This window comes from Aedes albopictus, chromosome 1 (genome assembly GCF_035046485.1).
Source record: "Aedes albopictus strain Foshan chromosome 1, AalbF5, whole genome shotgun sequence".
Classification (NCBI taxonomy): domain Eukaryota; kingdom Metazoa; phylum Arthropoda; class Insecta; order Diptera; family Culicidae; genus Aedes; species Aedes albopictus.
In genome coordinates, this window is record NC_085136.1 from 259605317 (window position 1) to 259627039 (window position 21723).

The 21723-nt window shown below is 40.0% G+C and overlaps 1 protein-coding gene across 2 annotated transcripts in view; it reads left to right on the forward strand.

Moving 5' to 3' along the window:
• Positions 1–21723, forward strand: part of LOC115259484 (zinc transporter ZIP13 homolog) — a 64615-nt gene that overhangs the window by 37935 nt on the left and 4957 nt on the right. Inside the window, exons 2-3 of one of the 2 annotated variants that reach the window (XM_029860083.2) lie at positions 2826–3308; positions 14370–14489. In XM_029860083.2, coding sequence (XP_029715943.1) covers positions 3098–3308; positions 14370–14489 — 331 coding nt within the window. In that variant the 5' untranslated portion in view covers positions 2826–3097. Of the gene's footprint in view, positions 1–2711; positions 3309–14369; positions 14490–21723 lie in introns of those variants that run through there. The other variant, XM_029860084.2, reaches the window with a different exon arrangement.

Below are 21723 nucleotides of genomic sequence, written 5' to 3' on the forward strand. Positions count from 1 at the left end.
TATTTCAATGATCATTGCTCCAAGAATTTCATCTTTTTCTTTTTTTCCTTTTCTTTTGCCTCCTAGAAATACAAGCTTCTCGGAGCATTCATCAGATATCTTTTCTGGACATTTTAGTCGAACTCCCAAATGGAATAAAATATCTCCAGAGATGTCATGAGATTCTCAATAAAGTTTAACATGTTACTTATTTGTTCTAGGATCAATCCTAGAACATATAACGAGAAAGGTTATTATTAAATTTGGAACACTTGAAGGTAGCTCACAAATTGCTACAAGAAAGTTTCAATGACTCCATACATTTGTCCCCGAGAATTTGTCCTACCCACGTAATTAGACGTGGTCGTGCCTCTGAACCGGCATTTGTAACTGTAAGAGTTGAGACCAACTGATGCTTACAAACTGCTCAAAATGCCCAGCGTCTGAACGGATGAACCATGACTCCAGGATACCTATTAGCTCAGCAGCATGGGACCGTTCACATAGTCACAGTGCCTAAATAAGATGGTTCAAGCGGAAGTCAACAATTAGAGCCGCTGTCTTCGCTTTAGCTGCATGCCATCACGTTTCCGTTTTGACATTTGCATTGCCAAATTTACCGCGCGCAGTATTCCCATAAAGCAAAGAGAAACATCATTTCAAAAGTTTTATAGTCACATTTTATTGAATAACATTTTTTTGGTTGGTTTTACGTTTTATCCGCCATCTTAGATATTTTGGTCGCCATATTTGGACCTCGGACATCTTCTCTACGCCAAATATACTCATACTGCATGGTTTTAGAGCCTTAAACTCTTTTAAACAGCTGCCATCTCGAATTGTGGGCTGCTATTTAGGATTTTGAGGCGCCACCTTGAATATTCTAGTTAAGATTTTTGGACTACAGACATCTTCTTTATATCAAATACATATACCCAAACTGCATAGTTTCCGAGCATAAAATACCTTGACACAGCTGCCATCTTGAATGTTGTGCCGCCATCTTGGATAGTCTGGTCGTCATTTTTAGACTCCAGACTTATTCTCCACATTACTTGGTTTTAGAGCCTTACACTTCTTAAACAGTCATTTGCCGAGGTGAATACAGATCGTGTAACTTTATATCCCTTTCCAAATTTCTTCCTGCGACAACTGTGGAGGCTCAGAAGTATACTTAGCCCCTATTAGCAACGTACTATCTTTATTTCCCTTACTAATCGTAAGGATGTGGCCGATACCATTATAGACTTTTTAAATATTGGGCCTTAGAGATGCATATTGAGGATGATAAGCCAACATCAGGCTTCATTTTATTATTTTTTATTATCTTTATTAACGAGATTTTCAGCCCAGGGCTGGTTCATCTCGGGTCAGGCTTCATTTGTTGACTCTATGTGGAATTTTGATAGTTCTATTCAAGCAAGGAGAAGTTTACAACATGCTCAATGCTTTCAATAGCTGCAACCACACTAAGGCGCTGTCCACAAACTACGTAGACTTATTTCTGGCCATCTCAGAAACCCCCCTCTCCCCTTGTAGACTTTTGTCCATACAAAATTTTCAAAATTTGTATGAACCGTAGACTTTGGCCAAACCCCCCCCCCCCCCCCCTAAAAGTCTACGTAGTTTATAGACAGGCCCTAATGATAAAATAAAGACCGACAAAATCTTACACCGAATGCGCAGCATATGTTCTGGTTCACACTGAGCGTAACGTATAAAATGTTCACAATTATTGGTACCACTACCCTATTTGATTCATTACACAAGTTTACAAAATAAAATGAAAGTCGTGAACTTCTGTCAACGACCAAAATTTTTGAAGCACAATTTAGTGCTGATTTCGAAACCGACCTTCAAAAAATTTAAAGTAGAACAGTTTTTGAGTTTTAGCTCAGTATCGAGTTTTACAACTTTTTAAAATATGTAATTTACTAATATTCAAGTATAATGCGTTTTGTTCAACCAATTTTAAATCTTTTTCCATAAATTGAAAGCTGAATACAATACCATTCGATCATCTGAATACAGGTTTTGCGTCAGATTGATGAAATTCAAGATATTGACGATTTTTAGGGACGATCTTCTTAAATTTTAGCAAAATTCCCAAAATTTTTTGAAGAAATGTATTTTTTTAATAAGAAAGAACCAACTTAAAAATACTTTCTCGACGTTTATTTGACATATCATATGCAGGCGAGTTACAGTAAAAATTTCAGCTCAATCGGATCATTGGTTACGGAGAATGAGATGTTTGAAGTGAGCGACTTTGCTTAAAAATAGAACAAAAATCGATTTCAAATCATCAACCTTGTATGGAAAGTCGAAAAAATTTCCGCTCTACTGTAATTTTTTTCTTTCGCGTTTTCAAACTCAGGGCATGATTCTACACCAAAAATGATCATCAGCTTACCGAGTTCAAAAATGCTGTAAACTAGTGTTATAGATATCTCGTACTTCCTTCGATTGAAAACAAAATGATTACATACCAACACGAGGAAACACTTTCCAACCCAACTCAAGCAGGAATCGATTGTAGCGTTCTCTCTGCTATTCGTACATTACCCATCAGCTGTTATGACTAAAACAGCCCTATCTACTCTACATGTATTACCTCTCTGCAACGCTGTTACAGATAAAACATTCCGCTCCGAGAGTGTTCCGCTTATACTATAGCTTAATCAAACCCAAGTCGCAGCTGAGCTGAGCTGCGCACATTTTGAAAACATTTCTGGCTCAGTTTAGTCTCACTTTCCGGTTGCGACGGTCGTCTTTCGTCTTCGAAGTTCTTTTGAAAATTCATTTATTTTTCTCTAAACAGTCCTTTCGATCTCGATTCGTTCCAGAAAACACCCACGTGGCGACAAAGCGCGAAAAACGACGACGACGACGTGTTGCTGCTACTCGAACCAACAATACAACTCGCGCAAAAATATGTGTGTCGCTAAATCATCCGTCGTGTGAATTGCCAGACTCTAGAAAGCGCTAATCAACGCGCATTGTGTAAGAATTTGTGGTGGGTGCATTGAGACGATCGCATCGCAACCCAGACGGACACCGCGTAGTTCCGAGAAGATCTCCAAGCGGTCCCAGAAGAACGCGATAATAATCGAAAGGAATGAACCTCTCGACGGCCTTCATGGACGAAACGTTCGTCTACATATACCGGGAGGTGATGGAGAACTATGTGCCGGCGTACTTCAAATCGATGGAGTACACCCCGTGGGTTTTCTCGCTGCTCGGGTCGGCCCTGATTGGGCTGAGTGGGATCCTACCGCTGGCGGTGATCCCCGTGGGCACCGAAGGAGCCGATAAGGAGTTTAAGGACCGTAAGTAAAAATTGCTTTGATTGCATTTTCTGGGAACGAATTTGGGTTTTCGATCGAGTGCGATAGATATATTGGTGGAGGGAGGCGAACTGCGTGCCAACTGAGTGGGCGATCGTTACTGCCGACGATACTAACTACAAGTGCGAACATGTGTTGTGTGTGGGGTGTCGACATGGGGTGTTGTATTTGCAGACGGATACAAAACGCGTCCGATGTTTTGCGTTTCCGATAAGACTGACTGACATTCTTTGTGATGGTCAAGTTCGAGAAAGCCTTTCATGGTGATATCATTTTGTTCGTGCTTTAACCCCCTTTCATCGAATCCAATTTTGTCTGCTGTTTTATTATTACACAAAAGGATGCTTAAAATGTAGTTTCCTTATTTTTTTGAACCTGTCAGATAACTTTAACAATTAAACTACTAAATAGATCGTACACTATCCCACTTATTTCAAACCTTACTTTACCAAACACCGTATCAAACAAAACCCACGAACGGACAAAATCGAAGAGAAAGCTGGCTATTCTCATAGCAACTCATACATTGAGCATTTCAGAAACGTGAGAAATTCGGGATTTTTTTTTCACAAATAGTGTTTGATGAAGTTAGGCTTGATTTCCTTTCTAAGATAATCGCGGGGATAGAAAGGGCTTCAGTCTCCTTAACAACGTTTATCCACTGCGAGCCAATTGTAAGGGAAATTGCAACGGAAAATCAGCAACAGAATACATAATACGAACCGAGACCAACGGCAACGACTCCAGCGAACAAACATTACTTGCGATTGGAAACTCAGTACGTGGAACTGTCGATTCTTCAACTTCATAGAGAGCACGCGCATACTCGCCGATCTACTGAAGGACCACGGGTTCGGCATCGATACCATCTATCAGGCAGGAGTTTGCATTTAACGTGGTGTGCAGGCTGCTTTAAGCTCGATTAACCACGGGGCCGCCATCAGATGGTTAGCCCTACAGGATTTTTAAGGCCCCGGTTGACCACCTAGACCCCTTTTGGTGATGTTTTGTTTGTTAGGCGTGTGCCTCGATAGTCCGAAGTTCAGCATTTATGTTTTGGTGTGACTTTTTGGCACAGCTTCCACTATGGTTCATTGGTTTAGCTAAAGAGTACTATGATCAACCTGTAGGTGGGGCCCCCCGCAATTGGGTTTTTAAATTTCGAAAAATGTAATGATTTTTTGTATTTATACGAAAGAGCACCTTTTTCTGAGCTACTATGATTTTTTTCAGATTTTTAGAACTTTATTTTGGTACCTAAAATCAATTTCAAAGAGATTTTTTGAAATCACCTTTTGACAGCTGAGCAACTGCTTGACAGCTCTGCCCAGTACAAAATGCGACGAGGGGTGATTCAACCAATCGCTCCCATACAAAATTCAAATTGATTTTTAAATAGGTTCCCGGGCACCAAAATTTATGAAAATTTAGATTTCGGCTCAGTTTGGCATGCAGATTCAGAATATATGATTATCTCAACACTGCTAAAGAAGCCAATTGTTTCAGTCAAGGGCGTAGCCAGAGAAGGGCAGGGGGCCATGCCCCCCCCCCCCTGGCCGACAGATTTTTTTAAATTCAAGCCGACTCAAAGATTGTCAATAACCCTGGGCTTTGGATCAATATTGTCTACGGAAGAGTGTCTTCTGAGGGCCCTCTTGTTTCAATTGTTGCTAGTGTTTTGGTAAAACATATTTATTTATTACTTTATTGTATTTTTTCTGATATAACAACATTAGATTAATGGGTGCGACAGGAGTGACCATCAAAGCCACTTATGTCCCTGGATAATTCGATCTAATAGCCAACGGCTTCCTCAATGGCCTACTGGGTGCGTGCTTTGGGTGGCGGATTTAAGCAAAGGAAGGGGAATCATACTTCGATTGACTTCATCGGATAAAGTGCCATCCGATAAGCGTTCTTGTGTGAATCACCTTCCATCGTCTCGCAGTCAAAATTGAATTTAATAAAGCGAATGAATGTTAAAAAAAAATAATTATTAAATCAATTGTATTACAGATTTGTCCTCATTTCAACTCTAAACATTATTTTCATTACTGTATTAGTTTCAATATTTAGCTATAAAGTTTAAGAAAAAGTATAGCTACACATGACTGCGAGACGACGTGGACCACATTGAGGAAATAATTAGTCGATATGTATAGGGTAGTTGGACCATTAGGGAGGGGCCTCTATTTTGGGCATTTTTCTGCTGTTGCTCGGCCGGTTGGACTGGTTGACCGTATTTTTTTTGCGCGGTGAGATATTTGCATTATCTACCCAAGCACGGGAATTTGAGTCAGTTGGTTCGATGTTGATTGGATTGTGACAGGGGGATGTCCGAGATGGTTGCCACTGCCCATATGGTTCGGCATCATGATCAAATGATATTCGTGACGATTTTTTTTCCTGTTTGATCACATACACACTAATACTAAAACAATTACTGCTATTATTCGTAACACAAACACTATACACATAAAAATCACTAATCAATTTTTTCTTCTTTGTTGCATGGTTCGGATCCTTGCGGAACATGAACGGTGCACGAGCACATGCTTTTTCAGATTAACATATGGATGATCTTCGAAAGACAACCAGAAGCTAACAAACACAATCTATGGAAGAAGTATCATCGACATATGTAAGTAAACATATGTAAAATACTCTCCATGGAACCTGAATTCTAAGCGTGCAAAGGTAAATAACTAACATACGGCGGGAAACAAGAATTTATCAGAAAACTAAGTGGATGGGAAATTGTACTTCGGTTTTTCGCATTGTAAATGAAAATTTAACTAACGTTACGCGAATAACTAACGTTACGAACGAATAACTAGTTTTCAAGTAGTTTTCTTCTTTTCAAAAGCTCTAATTCTCTTTTTTTGCAAATTTGTGGAACTTTTTTATCTCGTCGAATTTTGCAGCCGAATAGCATTGATATTTTCAAGTCCATACTAACTCCCGGCGCGAGTTGCAACACTTAATTTTGCTTTAGTTCCGAAGCTAACGCGTGATCAATAACTTAAAATGCTTTGTTGACGTCAATGCGTCTCGACTCGACGAAAACTAATTACCTACTTCTTTGACTAAGCTGGACAACATTACTTATATATGACAAGGAAGATAATTTAACGTTTTTAAATGTGTATTATATGAAAAGTTTTCTACAATAAAAACTAGTAGGACTGACAGAACAATTCGAAGATTTAGCCGTATATTGCCAGGATCTAGGAGTGAATCCTGTTAGGTGTAAATGATTAATGCGTTATCAATGAGACCAATTAGTCTGGACATTTTGGACGAAAATTACTACTTATCTTAAATAATATTCTGCAATAAATGACGCAAAAACATTATGTCCAGCAATTACTAACATAATGAACATAACAACTTAATATAACACTTCAATAGAGTAGAGACTACATATTTGATATGGAGCAGAACAGTAACGCTACTTAAGTTTGGGAATCTAAGGCAACTAACTGACAAACTGACAAGGACCTAACATACAACATGAACCTTACTACAGAAACCAATTTCACACTTTCTATCGTATTTGCATTATTGCGTCTCAAGTCTAGTCCAATACCTTTCCCCAACCTATACCATTACCCTTCCGATGGTGTTCATGTGGTCCGCACGGACTATTACGGCCATTACCCCTCCTTGATCTTCGGCATTGGATTGACTTGCGCTCTTCAGGGATGGGAACACTCACTTGCGAAGAGTTACACTCACTTGCTGTTTTCTCAGCTCAGAAGCGTGCTATCAAGAAACGATGTATGGACGACTTTTGGCTTGTGGTTTTGTCTAAAAGTTTGCCGAACAAAGTATGGGTCGCACACGCTTATCGAAGGCGTGAGGGAGCTGCGAAGGCAACTCTCCACGAGGTGAATGTAAATTACACTCACCTCGTGGAGAGTCGCATTCGCAGCTCTGTCACGACTTAGGTATAGGTTTGCGACCCGTACTCTATTCGACAAACTTTTAGACAAAACCACAAGCCAGAAGTCGTCCATACATCGTTTCTAGATAGCACGCTTCTGAGCTGACAAAACAGCAAGTGAGTGTAACTCTTCGCAAGTGAGTGTTCCCATCCCTGGCGCTCTTATTGCCCCACCAACTGCTGCAAAATGAAAATGAAATGAAATTGTTGCACGGCTAAAAATTCGCCAATTGTTGTACACCTCATAAGAATAACATGGAGTGTGCAACAATAGGCGAGTTTTTACCCGTGCAACAATTGGAAAATTACCCTATTTGTTGATCGGACATAAAAATTAACCCTATTTGTTGATCGGACATATTTTATTTGTAACTTCCCATTACTTAATAAAAAAAATCTTTCATATTCCATTTTTTATTCACTTTCCTCTCCATTCGAAATTTCACTGTCTTTCTCTTGATAAATTTCTTCTGCTTCCTTTTTCAGTTTCTCTTTATGCTTTGCCAGTTCTTTCCAGTAATGGTTTGTTATTCCTCCGTATCTTGCAAAATCTTGCTGCAGTGAATCCTTCCATGTGAAACTCGGTCTTCCTTCCTTTTTGAAATTAAATTTGTATTTTAATGCATATTTCAATGGATGCATTCTTGGTCTTCTAATGATATGCCCATAGTAGCTGATTCTAGCAACTCTAACTCTTCTGTTTAGTGTCTTTCCTTCCAACTATTTTCTGACATTAAATTTCCTATTCACTGCTCTACAGTTATTCCATATGTCTTTCAGTATAAGTTTTTCGTATTTCGCCAATTGCTGTCTGCTACGTTTTGTAAGCGTGGATACCTTAGTTCCATATAGCATTGCAGGAGATATAACCGTTTTATAAACAAGTTTTTCAATATCCCATGAAGGTTTGAAGGATTTTTAGTTCTTACTACTGGTGTTTTGGAGACTTCCAGTTTTTGAATAAAACTGAGTTTACCAACTTTACTTTGCATATAGTTAAAAACCTCACCATCTGCGGCTAAACTCAATGCAAAGGAAATAAAATTGGGTTAGGGATCCATGTATGTACTAACTCTTCGAAAACTGGAAAGTGCTAGTACGCAAGGAACATACTAGAATCCTTATTACTGAACACATGTTCCATTATAGGAATGATATTGCTGCTAATGTTAAAACCCGGGTCCGAAACTTCCTACTGGGGAGAATTTAGCAGTAAAACAAGGGTGATGCTAGGTTTCCGATGCATGGCCAATATCAGTACTCTTGTTTTGTTTTCTAAGAAAACAAAACAAAAACTGTATCAAAATCGATACTTTATTGCCCATCAATGGCAATTGAGTAATGCGACATGCACTACACTAAGGATACGGGTAATGTCACAATAGATCTAAAAACTGGTCGCAGTGACAAACCCGAACAGGAATAAAAAAAACACCGCGAGTCAAAATTAATCCTAAGTACTTCAACGAGCTACATGTCTCATACTGCTTACCATTCAGCAGAGTTTTGTCTGGCGGTAGTTTGGTAGCATTCGGTATTCTTTTAATAATCTGACTTTTCTTACAGTTTATCTCTAAACCATACTCTTTTAAACATTCTTCTAATGCTGCCATGATTTTCTCCAACTCGTCTTGATCCTCCGCCATTGTAAGAATATCATCTGCGAAAGCGAAAATTAGTGGTATCAGGAACACTCCTATTTCCATAAGTTTAGATTCGGGACCCTTTCTGCTATTTTTTTTTCGCTTTGTATGACCAAGTTGAAGAGGAACGACGATAGAGGACACCCTTACTTTATGCCTCTTCCCCGCTTTACTGTCTCCGAAAATTGTCCTTCCCACTTGACCTTGGCTCTATCCTCTTTTATACAAAGGATGAACCTATCTATTAAATGAGTCGGTACTTCAAGATCCAATAAAATGTCCTTCAATTTAACCAAACATACATTATCAAAAGCACTCTTACACATTGGTGCCACAAATAAAGTCTTACCGGCATCCCAGTACTCGTCCATTACTCTTCTCGCAATAAATACTTGATCATATGTTGATCTCCCTTCTGTGTATGCAGCCTGATGTAACTCCGGATTCCCTGTAAACTCTTTCAGCCTATTTATAATCCATTTTGCGTACGGTTTGTACACTAGGTTACAAAGACTTATCCTCCTGAAATCTTCCGCTGATTTAGGTTTGCTCACTTTCGGAATTGGTACTTGTATTGAATTTGTCATTTCTTTCGGCATTCTGTTTTCCATCCAAATTCGTCTCCATATATGTACCAGATTTATAAACGTTTCATCATCTGCATATTTCAAATGTTCTATTCTGATTCCGTCTGCTCCTGATGACTTCTCATTGCAAGACCCTTGAACTATACGTTTCATTTCATCTTCTGTCGGCGGTTCTGTAATTGGGCAAAAGTCCTGATTTTCTATCAGTTAGATTTCCGGTTCAGTACTTCTTTTTAATGTCATTCCATATTTTCGTTGTCACTTGCACCTTCCTGTTTGACTTCGTCTTAACATATTTCCTCAAAAAAGCATACGATTTCCTATTTCTTACTACAATATCGAAGTCATTGAGATTTTGATAAAACCTTTTTATAACTTTTTCTTCATGTTGTTTCACAGCTTTTGGATAATCCTCTTTTCTGTTCGCCACTTTCCATTTATATGTCAACATGAGCGGTCTTTTCCTATGTGATGTCAATGCTTTATTAAGTCGGTTTAATGCAAGGGGACGGCAACCTATTTTTCCACTATGGAGTTTGACAGGTTGGATTGTGCCTCCTTACGTGGAGCATAAATTTATGCTCCAGCCACCACCAGCACACCAACACCAACACAGTCGTGAAATTGGAATGTTTACCTTTTTATGAGGGATATCGGTGCAAAACGCTTACATCACATTAGATCTCATAAAAGTGTTGATCATGAAAAAGCGGCATAAATTGTTGCTTTTCAATTTCAGAGTGACGATGTTTAGGTAAAGTTCCTATAGAGAGTGGGAATTGCTTGTGAAAAGACACACAACACCTCTTTTCGCAAACTTTGTTCGCCAAAGTGCGTTTTTCCTTATTTTCTCCCGCTGCTGTATTGAGTGAATGTTGGTATTAGTGAGCTCTGGTTGCGCATTCTAAGCGGCAACAAAATCAGATCACCGTAGCAGCCCCGTGGTTTAATGCGTTCTTCCTATTCGGCGTCAATGGTTCTTTTGAAGTTCTCAATGCTTGGGCCGCTGCTGCTTTCATTTTATTCGTCAAGGAATCATAACAGTGGTCCAAATCCAATTTCATGCAGTGTTCAAACTTTCCAAGTTTGATACTTTTTTCGTACTACTTCATATTTAAGAGCTTTTGCGTCTAAAAGCTTGTAATCTATTCCTTTCTTTATTTCTTTCTTTCTTTCTTATTTCCTTAAATTTCACGTCCGTCAATATGAGTAGATGGCCAGTGCTTATCGCCTTATCCAGAAACGTTTAATGAATCTAATTCTTACATTGCTACATAAAGATTTAACAACATGATCAATTTGACTTTTCCTGTCGCCACTTTTCCAAGTTACTTCCGTATTGTTTCCTATTTTGGAAGAAAAGTTTTTGATAATCTAAACTCTTCGCCATTCTCATTACAGTTCACAAAACCTAGCCTGTTACCAACATACTTATAATCTCTCTCTTCTAGCACTTTTAAACCGATTTGCGCATTCCAATCTCTTAAGCTTAGCAACTTGTTCTTTATATGATCTTTGTCGATAACTTTTCCTAATGTAGTAAAAAAACTACTTGCATTCCTATAAGCGGCTAGGGTTTTATTAGACCCCCTTAACCATTCATTCCTAGTCACGGTACGCATTAAGCCGCTTGACACCATGAATTAGGGGTTGCCTGTTTGGTGAACTTTTACCACCGGATCAGGCAATCTTAGCTAGTTGTCGCATGTGATTATCGATGGTCGGTCAACATACGGCCTTGAACTTACGAGTCCTGCCAAGGACCGCCTAATAACAACCCTCGCACCCGTGTACCATGCATACATCCGCATCATATCTGGACTCCTCCCTTCCACTCCAGCCGACCCGATTATCCTATGCTGAGTCGTCAGCAAGCGTGCCCGCTTAGCAGTCGGAAAAGCCTACGCATTCTTGGATTCAAGGTATGTTCATCGGCACTCCGTCCGATACCACCTTAACATGGATCCCTGGGCACTGCGGTATTCCCGGCAACACAACCGCTGATCGCCTTGCTGGTTCACTACAACGTAAGCGTTTCGTTCGGTGATGTAAAAAATATGGCTTTTCTATACGGGATGTAGTTACAAGTGCCATCCCAAGCAACCAAGAACGAACTCAGAAGTTCAAATTTGGTTCAATTTCGGTTTCGTTGAACTTGATTCTCCAAAAAGTTATAAGTGTATTGTTTGTGAACTTGGAAGTACAGTTGACTCTCTACATCTCGATATTGAAGGGACCATCGAGATAGGGAGAGATCGAGCTCAAGAACCAACTAGTAACGCACACTAGATTGAAAAATCAACCGTAACTAGGAAAAACCGTCAACAAACAGATGTCACTTCGCCTTCTCAGCATGTTTTGCACCTAAGAATCGAGATCTAGCAACCTGTAAAAACGAGCATATCGACATATGGAGAGAAAATCCACAACAAAAACGAACGAGATCCCATCGAGATAAAGAGATATCGAGATAAGGAGATATCGACATGTGGAAAGGTAGAATGTATGCAGATTGAAGGGACCGACCAAACCATCGAGATAGGGAGAGATATCGAGATGTAGAACATCGACATGTGGAGAGTCGACTGTACATATACAAGCTTTTGACTTCTCTTTAAAACAACATTGAAGTCTAAAAAGGTTCAGAAAAAAACTTACTTTGAACTTTAGGGCAGAGTTCAATCAAATTTTAACCGAACTCATGATGAACGTTTGCGTGCCACTAAAGTTTAAATACAGTTCAAATGGACATATACCAACAACTTGAAATGTTCCGCTCCGAACTTGTTTTGAACTTTTTTTGAACTTACTACTCAAAGTTCTGATAAATATTACCCGTACCAAAAGTGAACTTCACATGAACTTCGGAGACAGCGTAGCTCGGGAGAAGTTCACATTCAATTAAATCACTCGGCAATCGAGCTCAGCAGCCACAGCTTGTGGTAATTTCACAAGTACACTTTGTTTCACTATTATATTTCAACGTACTTACTTGAAATCCACGCAAAGAATCCGTATTGTGTGGCTCAAAGGCTGTCCTCTCAGCGAGCAACTGCTCCACCCAGTGTTCCGCCGGAGTTTTGTTCGGCTACGGCGAAAGTCTTCCAGTTTTGCCTGATGTTTTCCATCCCGTCTCACTTGTTGCGCCAGCGCACCGGTGTTCGTAGTCACTGGAAACCTATAATCTTTTCAGAATTACCGACACTGGCACTAATTTATTGCTTTGCACTTGCCTAAACTGTGGACCAAAACAAACTGAAAATGTCAAACTGTGTAAGTTCACAAAAAGTTCCACGTAAACTTCTTCCGAACTTTCGGCTTGAAAAAGTTTGTCTCGCAGAGTATTTCAAGTTCAGAGAAAGTTCACACGCGAACCTGATTGAGCACTAATAAATGATATCAGCACATTGAGTAAAATCCCTTAGTGCTTAACAATCCAAATATGGAGTAGCGGTAAGGCGTCGGCTTTCAACGAGGAGAACCCGAGTTCAAGTCTCAGTAAGTAAAAAACATCAACAATGTATTTCAAGATACTAGTCAATAAGGATTCCACACATGCTAATGTCTCTCAATCAAAAATTACTTTTGAGGACTAAGCGCCTTTTTTCATTTTACGGAAGCTTATTTTTAAGCTGAATAGCGTTCCTTTAAGCGGCACAAGTGTACTTTTTATGAACTGAAGTTCGGTTAACTACTTAAAAAGTGAGCTGTATAGAACGCTATTCATCTTCCTTCGAATTGCTGATTAAGCCCAAACATGCTGTTTTATCCAAACTTTTGGTTGCTTGGGATATCATGACCGTCACTGTATATAGAATAACAAATTGGAAAATGTCCTAGTGCTTTCCCTCCAAATGTTATCGGCGACACCTCTTTGTTGGGCTAGGAAGGTATTCCTTAAAGATCACCCTTTACTTGTTGGCGCACTCTTCTGGAGACCCATAACTTGACAATGAACTAGTGTAAGTTAAAAAACACTATAATAAAGAAAAAAAATAGCTAGTTGACGGAAATGATACCGACACTACACGGCTATCTGGGCTGATCGGGAATAGAAATTAATATTGATGATCAACTTCTTTCGAGCCCGAACAGAATCGTTTGTAGACAGCTTGCAGAATAATACATTCTGCTAGGTACACTTTTTTTTTAATTTAATCTGTTCAGGATATTTGAGTGTTGTCTGCAATACAAATAATGCAATAAAACAATCAGAATGATGAGATATAAAAGTGGGTGCGAAATCATCGAAATGTGTGGTCTATCTTGGGTCTATATGGATCCAAGATACTGATCAGACAATTTATGACAATAAAATTTTCCACGAACAGTCAGTGTTTAAAACCGGCTTCGTACGATGTTTTCAAGAACGAGCCATATTTAGCAGACAACACTGTCAGTGGGGTATTTGTTATTATACCCTTCCAATCTACTACGGCAATAAATTGTCTTTACTAGTATCTACATATAATCCATACATTTCTTTCAAGTGCACTTGGCCAGCAACGCAAACCAGCTGTGTTGTGTCACTAACCTTTCGCTACTAGCGCAACCGAAGTTCCGTTAAGTAGGTATCGTCAAAAGGAATCATCCTCACCCGCCCTCGAATCACGATTGATCGTTATCGCATCATACGTGAGCACAAGAACGGTCTGCAGTTCGACTCTAATTGCCGGTGGTGCCATGAAATTGTCTCTTGGTGCCAAATTTATTACCGTTATTACCAACCAGTAGCTGGCCACCTAATTCATCCGATCGGAGTGTCATCATCTGCATCATCATCAACACCACCAATCATAGAAAATATATTGCTTCGCCTCGCTACCGACTTTAATCTGATTTCTGATCTGATTGCCTTTCATTTCAGCCGCCGAATCGAAGACACTCAAAGTTCTGCTAAGCTTCGCCGTCGGTGGTCTGCTGGGGGATGTGTTTCTGCATTTGCTGCCCGAGGCCTGGAGCAGTGATGTGTCGTCTGGTGGAACTGGTAAGTGTACCTACGAAAAATCCGGATTTACATTTCACTTTTGGGAAATGTCACAAGCTGGGGTTTTAGGTGACCGAGACACATGGAAGTGTTTTTAAACTCCAGGTTAAAACCCAGTATTTAAAAAAAAAACTACTACGACCCAATACTAATTACTACACACTTTGCTGAAGTTGACGACATCGTATAGTCCATCGTTAGTATTGGTCCTAGCCTAGTAAGGGGAAATTTGGGAAAGGGTCCAGGCTTTGCTATTAGCTGTCCTGCAGCTCCACCTAGTCACTCTACCTACAAAACCCCAATTTAACCCACCTATGGTGAACAGAATCCTTCTTACAACTGTAAGTGTGACAAAAGTTAGTAAACGAATGCTGTTTTTCCATACAATATGCTCTAGTTTGGAACCTTGTATCTCAGCTTACAGTGATCCAATTTAGCTGAATTTTTGACCACGATCTACACATACGTGAGTTTTAGTTTGACGGGATTTCATTCCATTCCGACGGGGAGCAAAAAAATTTCAGAAGGTTATATGAAGACAAAAGTAAGTATAGTATGTTGCTTTCATAACGATACGTGCTGCCAACTTCCAGTCGGCATTTCTGAATCATTGCAATGAACCATGCACCACCTCTGCTGCTGTTAGTGTTAGTGAGATCGGAGAAACGTCAGACTCCCGCCTGATGATTGCTGCGACGACTCTGGCGACGGTTTCATCCGCGACGGATTCAAATCGTCGCGTTCGATAAGGGGGGAAACCGTCAATAACCTTAGAAATTTTCGATTTTGTTAGGTTACTTATTTTTGTCTTTGAACCACCCTCTGAAACTTTTTGACCACAATCCAGAACACAATGAAATTCTGTCATACTAAAATTCACGTAATTTGTAGATCGTGGTCAATAATTCAGCTGAATTGGATCACTGTTCCAAACTAGAGCATTTTGTATGAAAAAAACAGCATTCGATTACTAACTATTGTCACCGACTGTATTAACCTTCACGTACCCGCCCCCGACAACCCATTTTCAAAATGCTAGCATTTCGTCAATTTTCATCCGATTTCTTCGAAGTCGCCCTCAATCGATCATAAATTGGAGCTAGTTTATAATACTGAAGTGGCCATGCAATATCTACAACCATTCTGAGGATATTCCGGATTGTGCTGGGGTCTGGGGGTTGCCAAAATAGCTAAAAGAGATTATTTCGTGTGTTATTGTGTTTGAGTCATCGATTTTCAGCAAAATTTTTATTGCAAACAGTGAAACGCAACTGCGATAACCAGATTTGAATAAGTAGACTCATCCGGATCCCCGTGACAGGTTCCGCGGGGTCTCATTGGGGACACTTCTGGTTTTCAACCTAAATATGCCGTGCGACATATCAAACTTCATAATTTCGAAAGATTGAGTCAGAAACGATAGACTTAGGTCTGTATCAACTAATATGGCCACCCCGGACCATCTAGCACAGGTTCCACGGGGGTGTCATCGGAGACATTTCTGGTTTGCAAGCAAAACATGCCGTGCCGTATCTATCGTCATGATTTCGAGAGAATGGGGCAGGAAAAATTGACCGAAGTATGTATCAACTGATGTGGCCGCTTCAGAACACCTGTAACAGGTTCCGCGGGGGCCTCTTAAACACAATATGCAAAGGGCCTGACAGAAGCAAACTATGCAGAAGGTGTGGTGAGGAAGGCCACAAAGCTCAGGATTGCAGGAAGCCCCCGAAGTGCCTCATCTGCGCAAACACAGAGAACAGTTATCATCCTACTGGTGGCCGAAGATACCCGACCTTCAAGCAAGTGAGTGCAACTAAGTCCCAAAGGAGGTAATCCAAATCAACCTCAACCAGTTGACAGTCTGCACTCGTAGCCTCCAGACGCTTTCACCATCCCCCGTGCTTTGATTCGGTAAAATGAGTAGTTTTCGCAAAAACACATTAATCGTTGATTTAAGTGTAGTTCCCGGGCGATCCGACGTGCGAAAAGTTGAGCAGTTTTTTTCAAAATGATCTCAAGTTAAATCTTCCGGATGTTCAAAGTATCCAGTTACACAACACGCGTAACTGTGTATACATCGAAATGGTAGACCATGATACGGCGCTGCGCTATGAAAAAGTGCACAATATCAAACGGACTTTTCTTTGGAAGGACAAGCAGTTCAAAATCCTGGTGTATGTGGACAGCGAAGCGGTGTCTGTACGAGTACATGACCTGCCCCCTTCTGTCCCCCACACCACCGTCGCTAACTTCATGATGAAGTACGGGGATGTGTTTTTCATACAAACAAAACAAACAAAACAAACGGTATACCGAACGGGGTTCGAGTGCTATTGATGAGGATCAAAAAACCGATCCATTCATATCTCACAATAGCCGACGAGATTTGCTATGTGGAGCACTTGAACCAAATTCGAACTTGTAGGCGGTGCTCCAGGCCGGTTCATCCCAAGCAGAGGTGCTTGGAAGAAACCGTACCCGAAACAAGAACAACAACAGCAGCAGCAACAGTGGCGGCTCCCCCTCAATCAAACGAAAAAAAAAATCTCCGATGGCGATTTCCCACCGATGTGCAGCAGTCAATCGTCCCCATCCCCTCCCTGAAACATTCATCGAAATAGTGGCGAGAAGTAAGCGTGCGCTCATCGAACGCGAAAACAATAGCGTACCTACAAATCAAGCCGACCAAGTAGACCAACAGAGCACGAATGAAGGTGACGACAACGATGACGGTGAGACCGATAGCTCATCTTCACTATAGGGCTCTGCACGAAGTTCTCTCCCTCTCTTTCGCTCTCATTGAGATTTTGTAAACAACAAGGCCAGGAAATGTCAAAATCCCATACAAAATCAAAACAGTGCAGTGCCCTATAGGGCACTGCATGAAATTATCTCCTTCTCTTTCGCTCTCATTGAGATTTTGTAAACAACAAGGCCAAGAAACGTCAAAATCCCATACAAAATCAAAACAGTGCGGTGCCCTATACTGTCCTGAATCGCATATCTGTCCCATTTGCATAGGAAATCCAGCAAAGATGGGACTGATATGCGATTCACGGCAGCAGGGTCGTGCAATTTCGAAAGGAAAACATGACGTACGACGACTGTAGCAAATCGTTTCCCATGCGAATGGACTGCTGTGATGCTTCATCTCTCACCCAGCAACACACTCGTTCGTTGCTGCTACAGAAACAAGTGTGTATGAAACATGGGATGATACACTTGGATTTTCGTTTCATTTATGAGTCATTAAGGGCGGACGGGACGGTCGGGGAAATATCCGCCATTGCTCTGTTGCTACTAAGATGATAATCTCAGATTCTACTTCATATTTTGCAACAAAAATCTATCACTGTGTATGCTCACTTGCAGTGCATATGCTGATTGTTTTTCAGCATCTTCAGTGCGATAGAACTCGAGATTACCATCTTCAAAATCGCGAGGCAAATTGTTAGAAAGAGAGGCAAGATAGGAAAAATAACACGGCGTCCCGTTTCACCTTAAAATACTTCAACATGCTAAAAACACTATTTAAACCACATTTTTAAATAGTGGTGCACGCCAATAGAATGATAATTATGTTTTATGAAAGAGGATAACAAATTCGACCACTTAAATCCAATTAACCGGCGCCCGTAACCATTGAGAGACTAGCGCGCACCAGTGAGACACTAATGCTCTGACGGGTGAAGCACAAGCAATGCGACCGGGTGGGAGACTACCGAGTGCTACGATGAGTGGAAAAGTTTTTTTTTAACGACCGAGTCATTAGAAAAATGTATGAAACACTTGAAGTGACTCATTCAAATGTTGCATGAAAGTGTATCATTGAAACGAAATTGTACGCCCCTGCACGGCAGTATATGAGATCAATTCTGGAGCAACATTTGAAAAGGGCCCAAGAGGTCTTGTGTTTTTTTTTCGAAAACGCTTCGCATGGCCTAACAGCAGCCCACCCACGCAAATGAACACCGTTATCCTAAAGATCGATGTTTGCTCTATCTGATAACGGTCTTAGTTTGTGTGAATAAGCTGATGGGGGATCAGGAGCGACGTGTAAAGTTATTGTTTACCAATGCTTGTATGCCCTTTTCAAATGTTGCTCCAAAATTTCGAAAAAAGACAAGACCTCTTGGCCCGTTTGCATGGAAAGCAGCGGTGTTGATCATTTCTGTTACGTTTTCTCTTTCTGGCAGCAAAATAGCAAGACATTTCTGTCTAGTGGAGACGTGGGGTAAACGGCGGCTGTCAACTAAGCGCGGAAAGGAGAAGAAAAAAATGTGTGGTATTCAAGAGTCACAGAGTGGCTGTGATTCTGTTAGTCTGTCTAATTCAAAATGAAAAATGGTTCTATTGGCCCCGTAAAGCCTTCGAAAAAATCACGTATGCTCAACAAGTTTTTGTCTTGATTGTGTTATGGAATTATGGTGACATCATTAATTGATTTTTGTTTTTTGTTATTCTATCCCTCCATATAGAAATTAACTAGCAAAGATTGAAAAAAAGCTAGCTCTTTTGACAAGCTTCGTAAAGCCTATTGATTTTTAAGGATATTCTCCACAAAATGTTGAGCTATATTTTTGCGTTTATCTTACTTTCTTGTCGATATTCTCAATTATTTTTCTACACGAAGACGTATGAGTCCTTGACCAGTGAAACATCCCAGGAAACAGTGGCAAAGTGAATAACGATGAATACGTTGATCCATACCAAATTGAAATCGCGATTACGAACATCTCACGTAAGAATACCAATATTTATTCCAATTCCAGACATTCTAAAAAACAGAGCATGTCTTTTTTGACATTTACTGACTTGAACTATCTTATCAACACCGAAAATAAGATACACCGAGGCAAATTGAAGCGGGTGGGATGAGATGAACCAGTGAGTTGACGTAATGTTATACAAGGTTAGAACAATTTGATTTCCATAACACATACACGGCATACAATAAGACAAGGTAGGCTATTATTGGTAAACAACAGTTTTGGATATAAACAAATGACGTCATTTTTATAGTCCTATATGTTGATCAAAATTATAAGAACTACTAGAACGTTTTATTCATGTTTTTGAACGATTGAAAAATAAAATCGGCATGTTTGGCGGAATGTACCACCTTAGGCATCTTAAAATGGTACCTAATGATAAAGTTTCTCGCTAGTAGGTACCTTTATCAAAGAAAATGGATTTGTCAACGGAAACAAAAATTCAATAAATGATGCCACCATAATTCCTAAACACAATCAAAACAAAAACTTGATGAGCATACGTGATTTTTTACTTTGTATGCCAAAACTTTTTGGGCAGTTCTATTGTGATTTTTTTTAAATACCTAAAAATCCCAATTTCACCAAATAGTAAATCGTGAATAACGCTCAAATAACGATCAAATCTGACTATACATGTCAATGGTTGCTACTCCGTTATTGATCTGAGCTGGTACCAATTGCACTGAGATCCAAATGAATAAGGACTGTTCATTAAAGAAAGTGGACACCTGCTTTTCAATAGAAAATATGTATTTTCGAACAAATTCAAAAGTTTATTTTTTATAAATGACAATTAACATACATGTGGCCGAATTCACGTGAGTTTGAACATTTACTTCGCTTTTCGGAAGAACGCTCGGACTTTCCTCTTGATACCTCCCATAAGATTCTGCACAACTTTCTCCGTAACTTTTCGTTGTGCCGCAGACAAAATCAACAGAGCTTGCTTCTCTTCCATCTTTCTTGAGATGCCGCTTAATTATTGTCCGGTATTTTTCCACATGACGCTGTTCAGAGAAGTTTTGTGGATTTTGCCATTTTTCGTCAAAATCGACTTTTTCCGTCATGAGCATCTCTAGTGTAGAAGAAGCGTAATATGTGGATGCCAGATCCGCCTAAAACAAAAGAGGATCCGTATGTTTTCGGTAGATGGGTAGAAGTCGTTTTTTGATGCATTCCTTTCTGCACCAAAAACTTTTTCCAAAATTTTTCAGTTCTGATGTACCCTACATCATCCGGCAAATCTGTCCCCTGCTTAGCGTTAAAACATTGCGGTCCCGGAAGTGTATTAGTAAGCCAATTCTCGAAACGACAACTTTTTGGAACACCATTTGTGCAGAATTAATCTGCTAGTCTCAAAGCTAATACGACCTATCGCTCGAAATTTCTTACTTTTTTTTCCGTTTTTTTTGAGTGTGTTGCCGAAGTGAACAATGATTTTACACACTGAGCAAAAATTCACATTTTTTTTGTTTAGTTTTAACTCTAAACTATTGGTAAACAGATGTCCACTTTCTTTAATGAACAGTCCTTAAGGGCTGGGACACTCCATTTATTCTCAAAGTGCAATTCTAGCAGCTCATACATTTTGTATCAATACCGGCGCCGGCCACGTTCCTATAGTCAGTTGGGAAGGGAAAGGAATGTTAGAGTGTGCTGGTTGTTGCTACTAAAGACCGAGATCACCTCTGCATCCCCACAACCAGCACGGACTGGGGTATTTGTTAGACGGAAAGGATGGGAGATCTGGGAGTCACCGTTGGGTCGGTGATGCGATCCATGGATAGGGGATCATTTATAGTGTTCGTAAGGTGATAGATTGTGTGGTGAATGAGGTGAATAAGGTCAAGCGGCACAGCACGCTTTGGTTGCATAACTTGTAGGCGTTATATATACACTGTGCTGTGAGTGGAAATTGGAAGGGAGGGAAACGACTTTTTTCCAATTCGTTTCTGGTTCTAGCGATGGCTATGAACATATGAATATACATGAGTTGTATATGTAGAGAAGAGAGAGAGAGAGAGAGAGAGAGTGAGAGGAAGTGGATAGAAAGATACAAAGTAGGATGAAAAGGGACGGGCCAGGGATTGAACCCATGACCTTCTGCATACGAATCAGAAGCGGTAGCCACTAGACCACCAAGCCCGTCTTTCACCAAATAGTAAATCGTGAATAACTCTAAAACGGATGGAAAAAACGCAATGCTGTCTTCGGCAAAGTTTTTCCTCATAAAATTTCCTATGTTTTTATGGAATTTTTTTTTAAATTAGCATTAGGTTCAGATACTTTTTATGATGGGTAAAAGGCACAGTATATCAAAAATTGACAAATTTTAGTAAATTCAAAAATTCAGTATCAAAAAGTTACCTGCGAAACATGTCGTTAATTATTTTTTGCAACTTCTCATCGTAATAGGCCATTTTACCTCACGCAAATCTGACGGGAAAATGCCTACT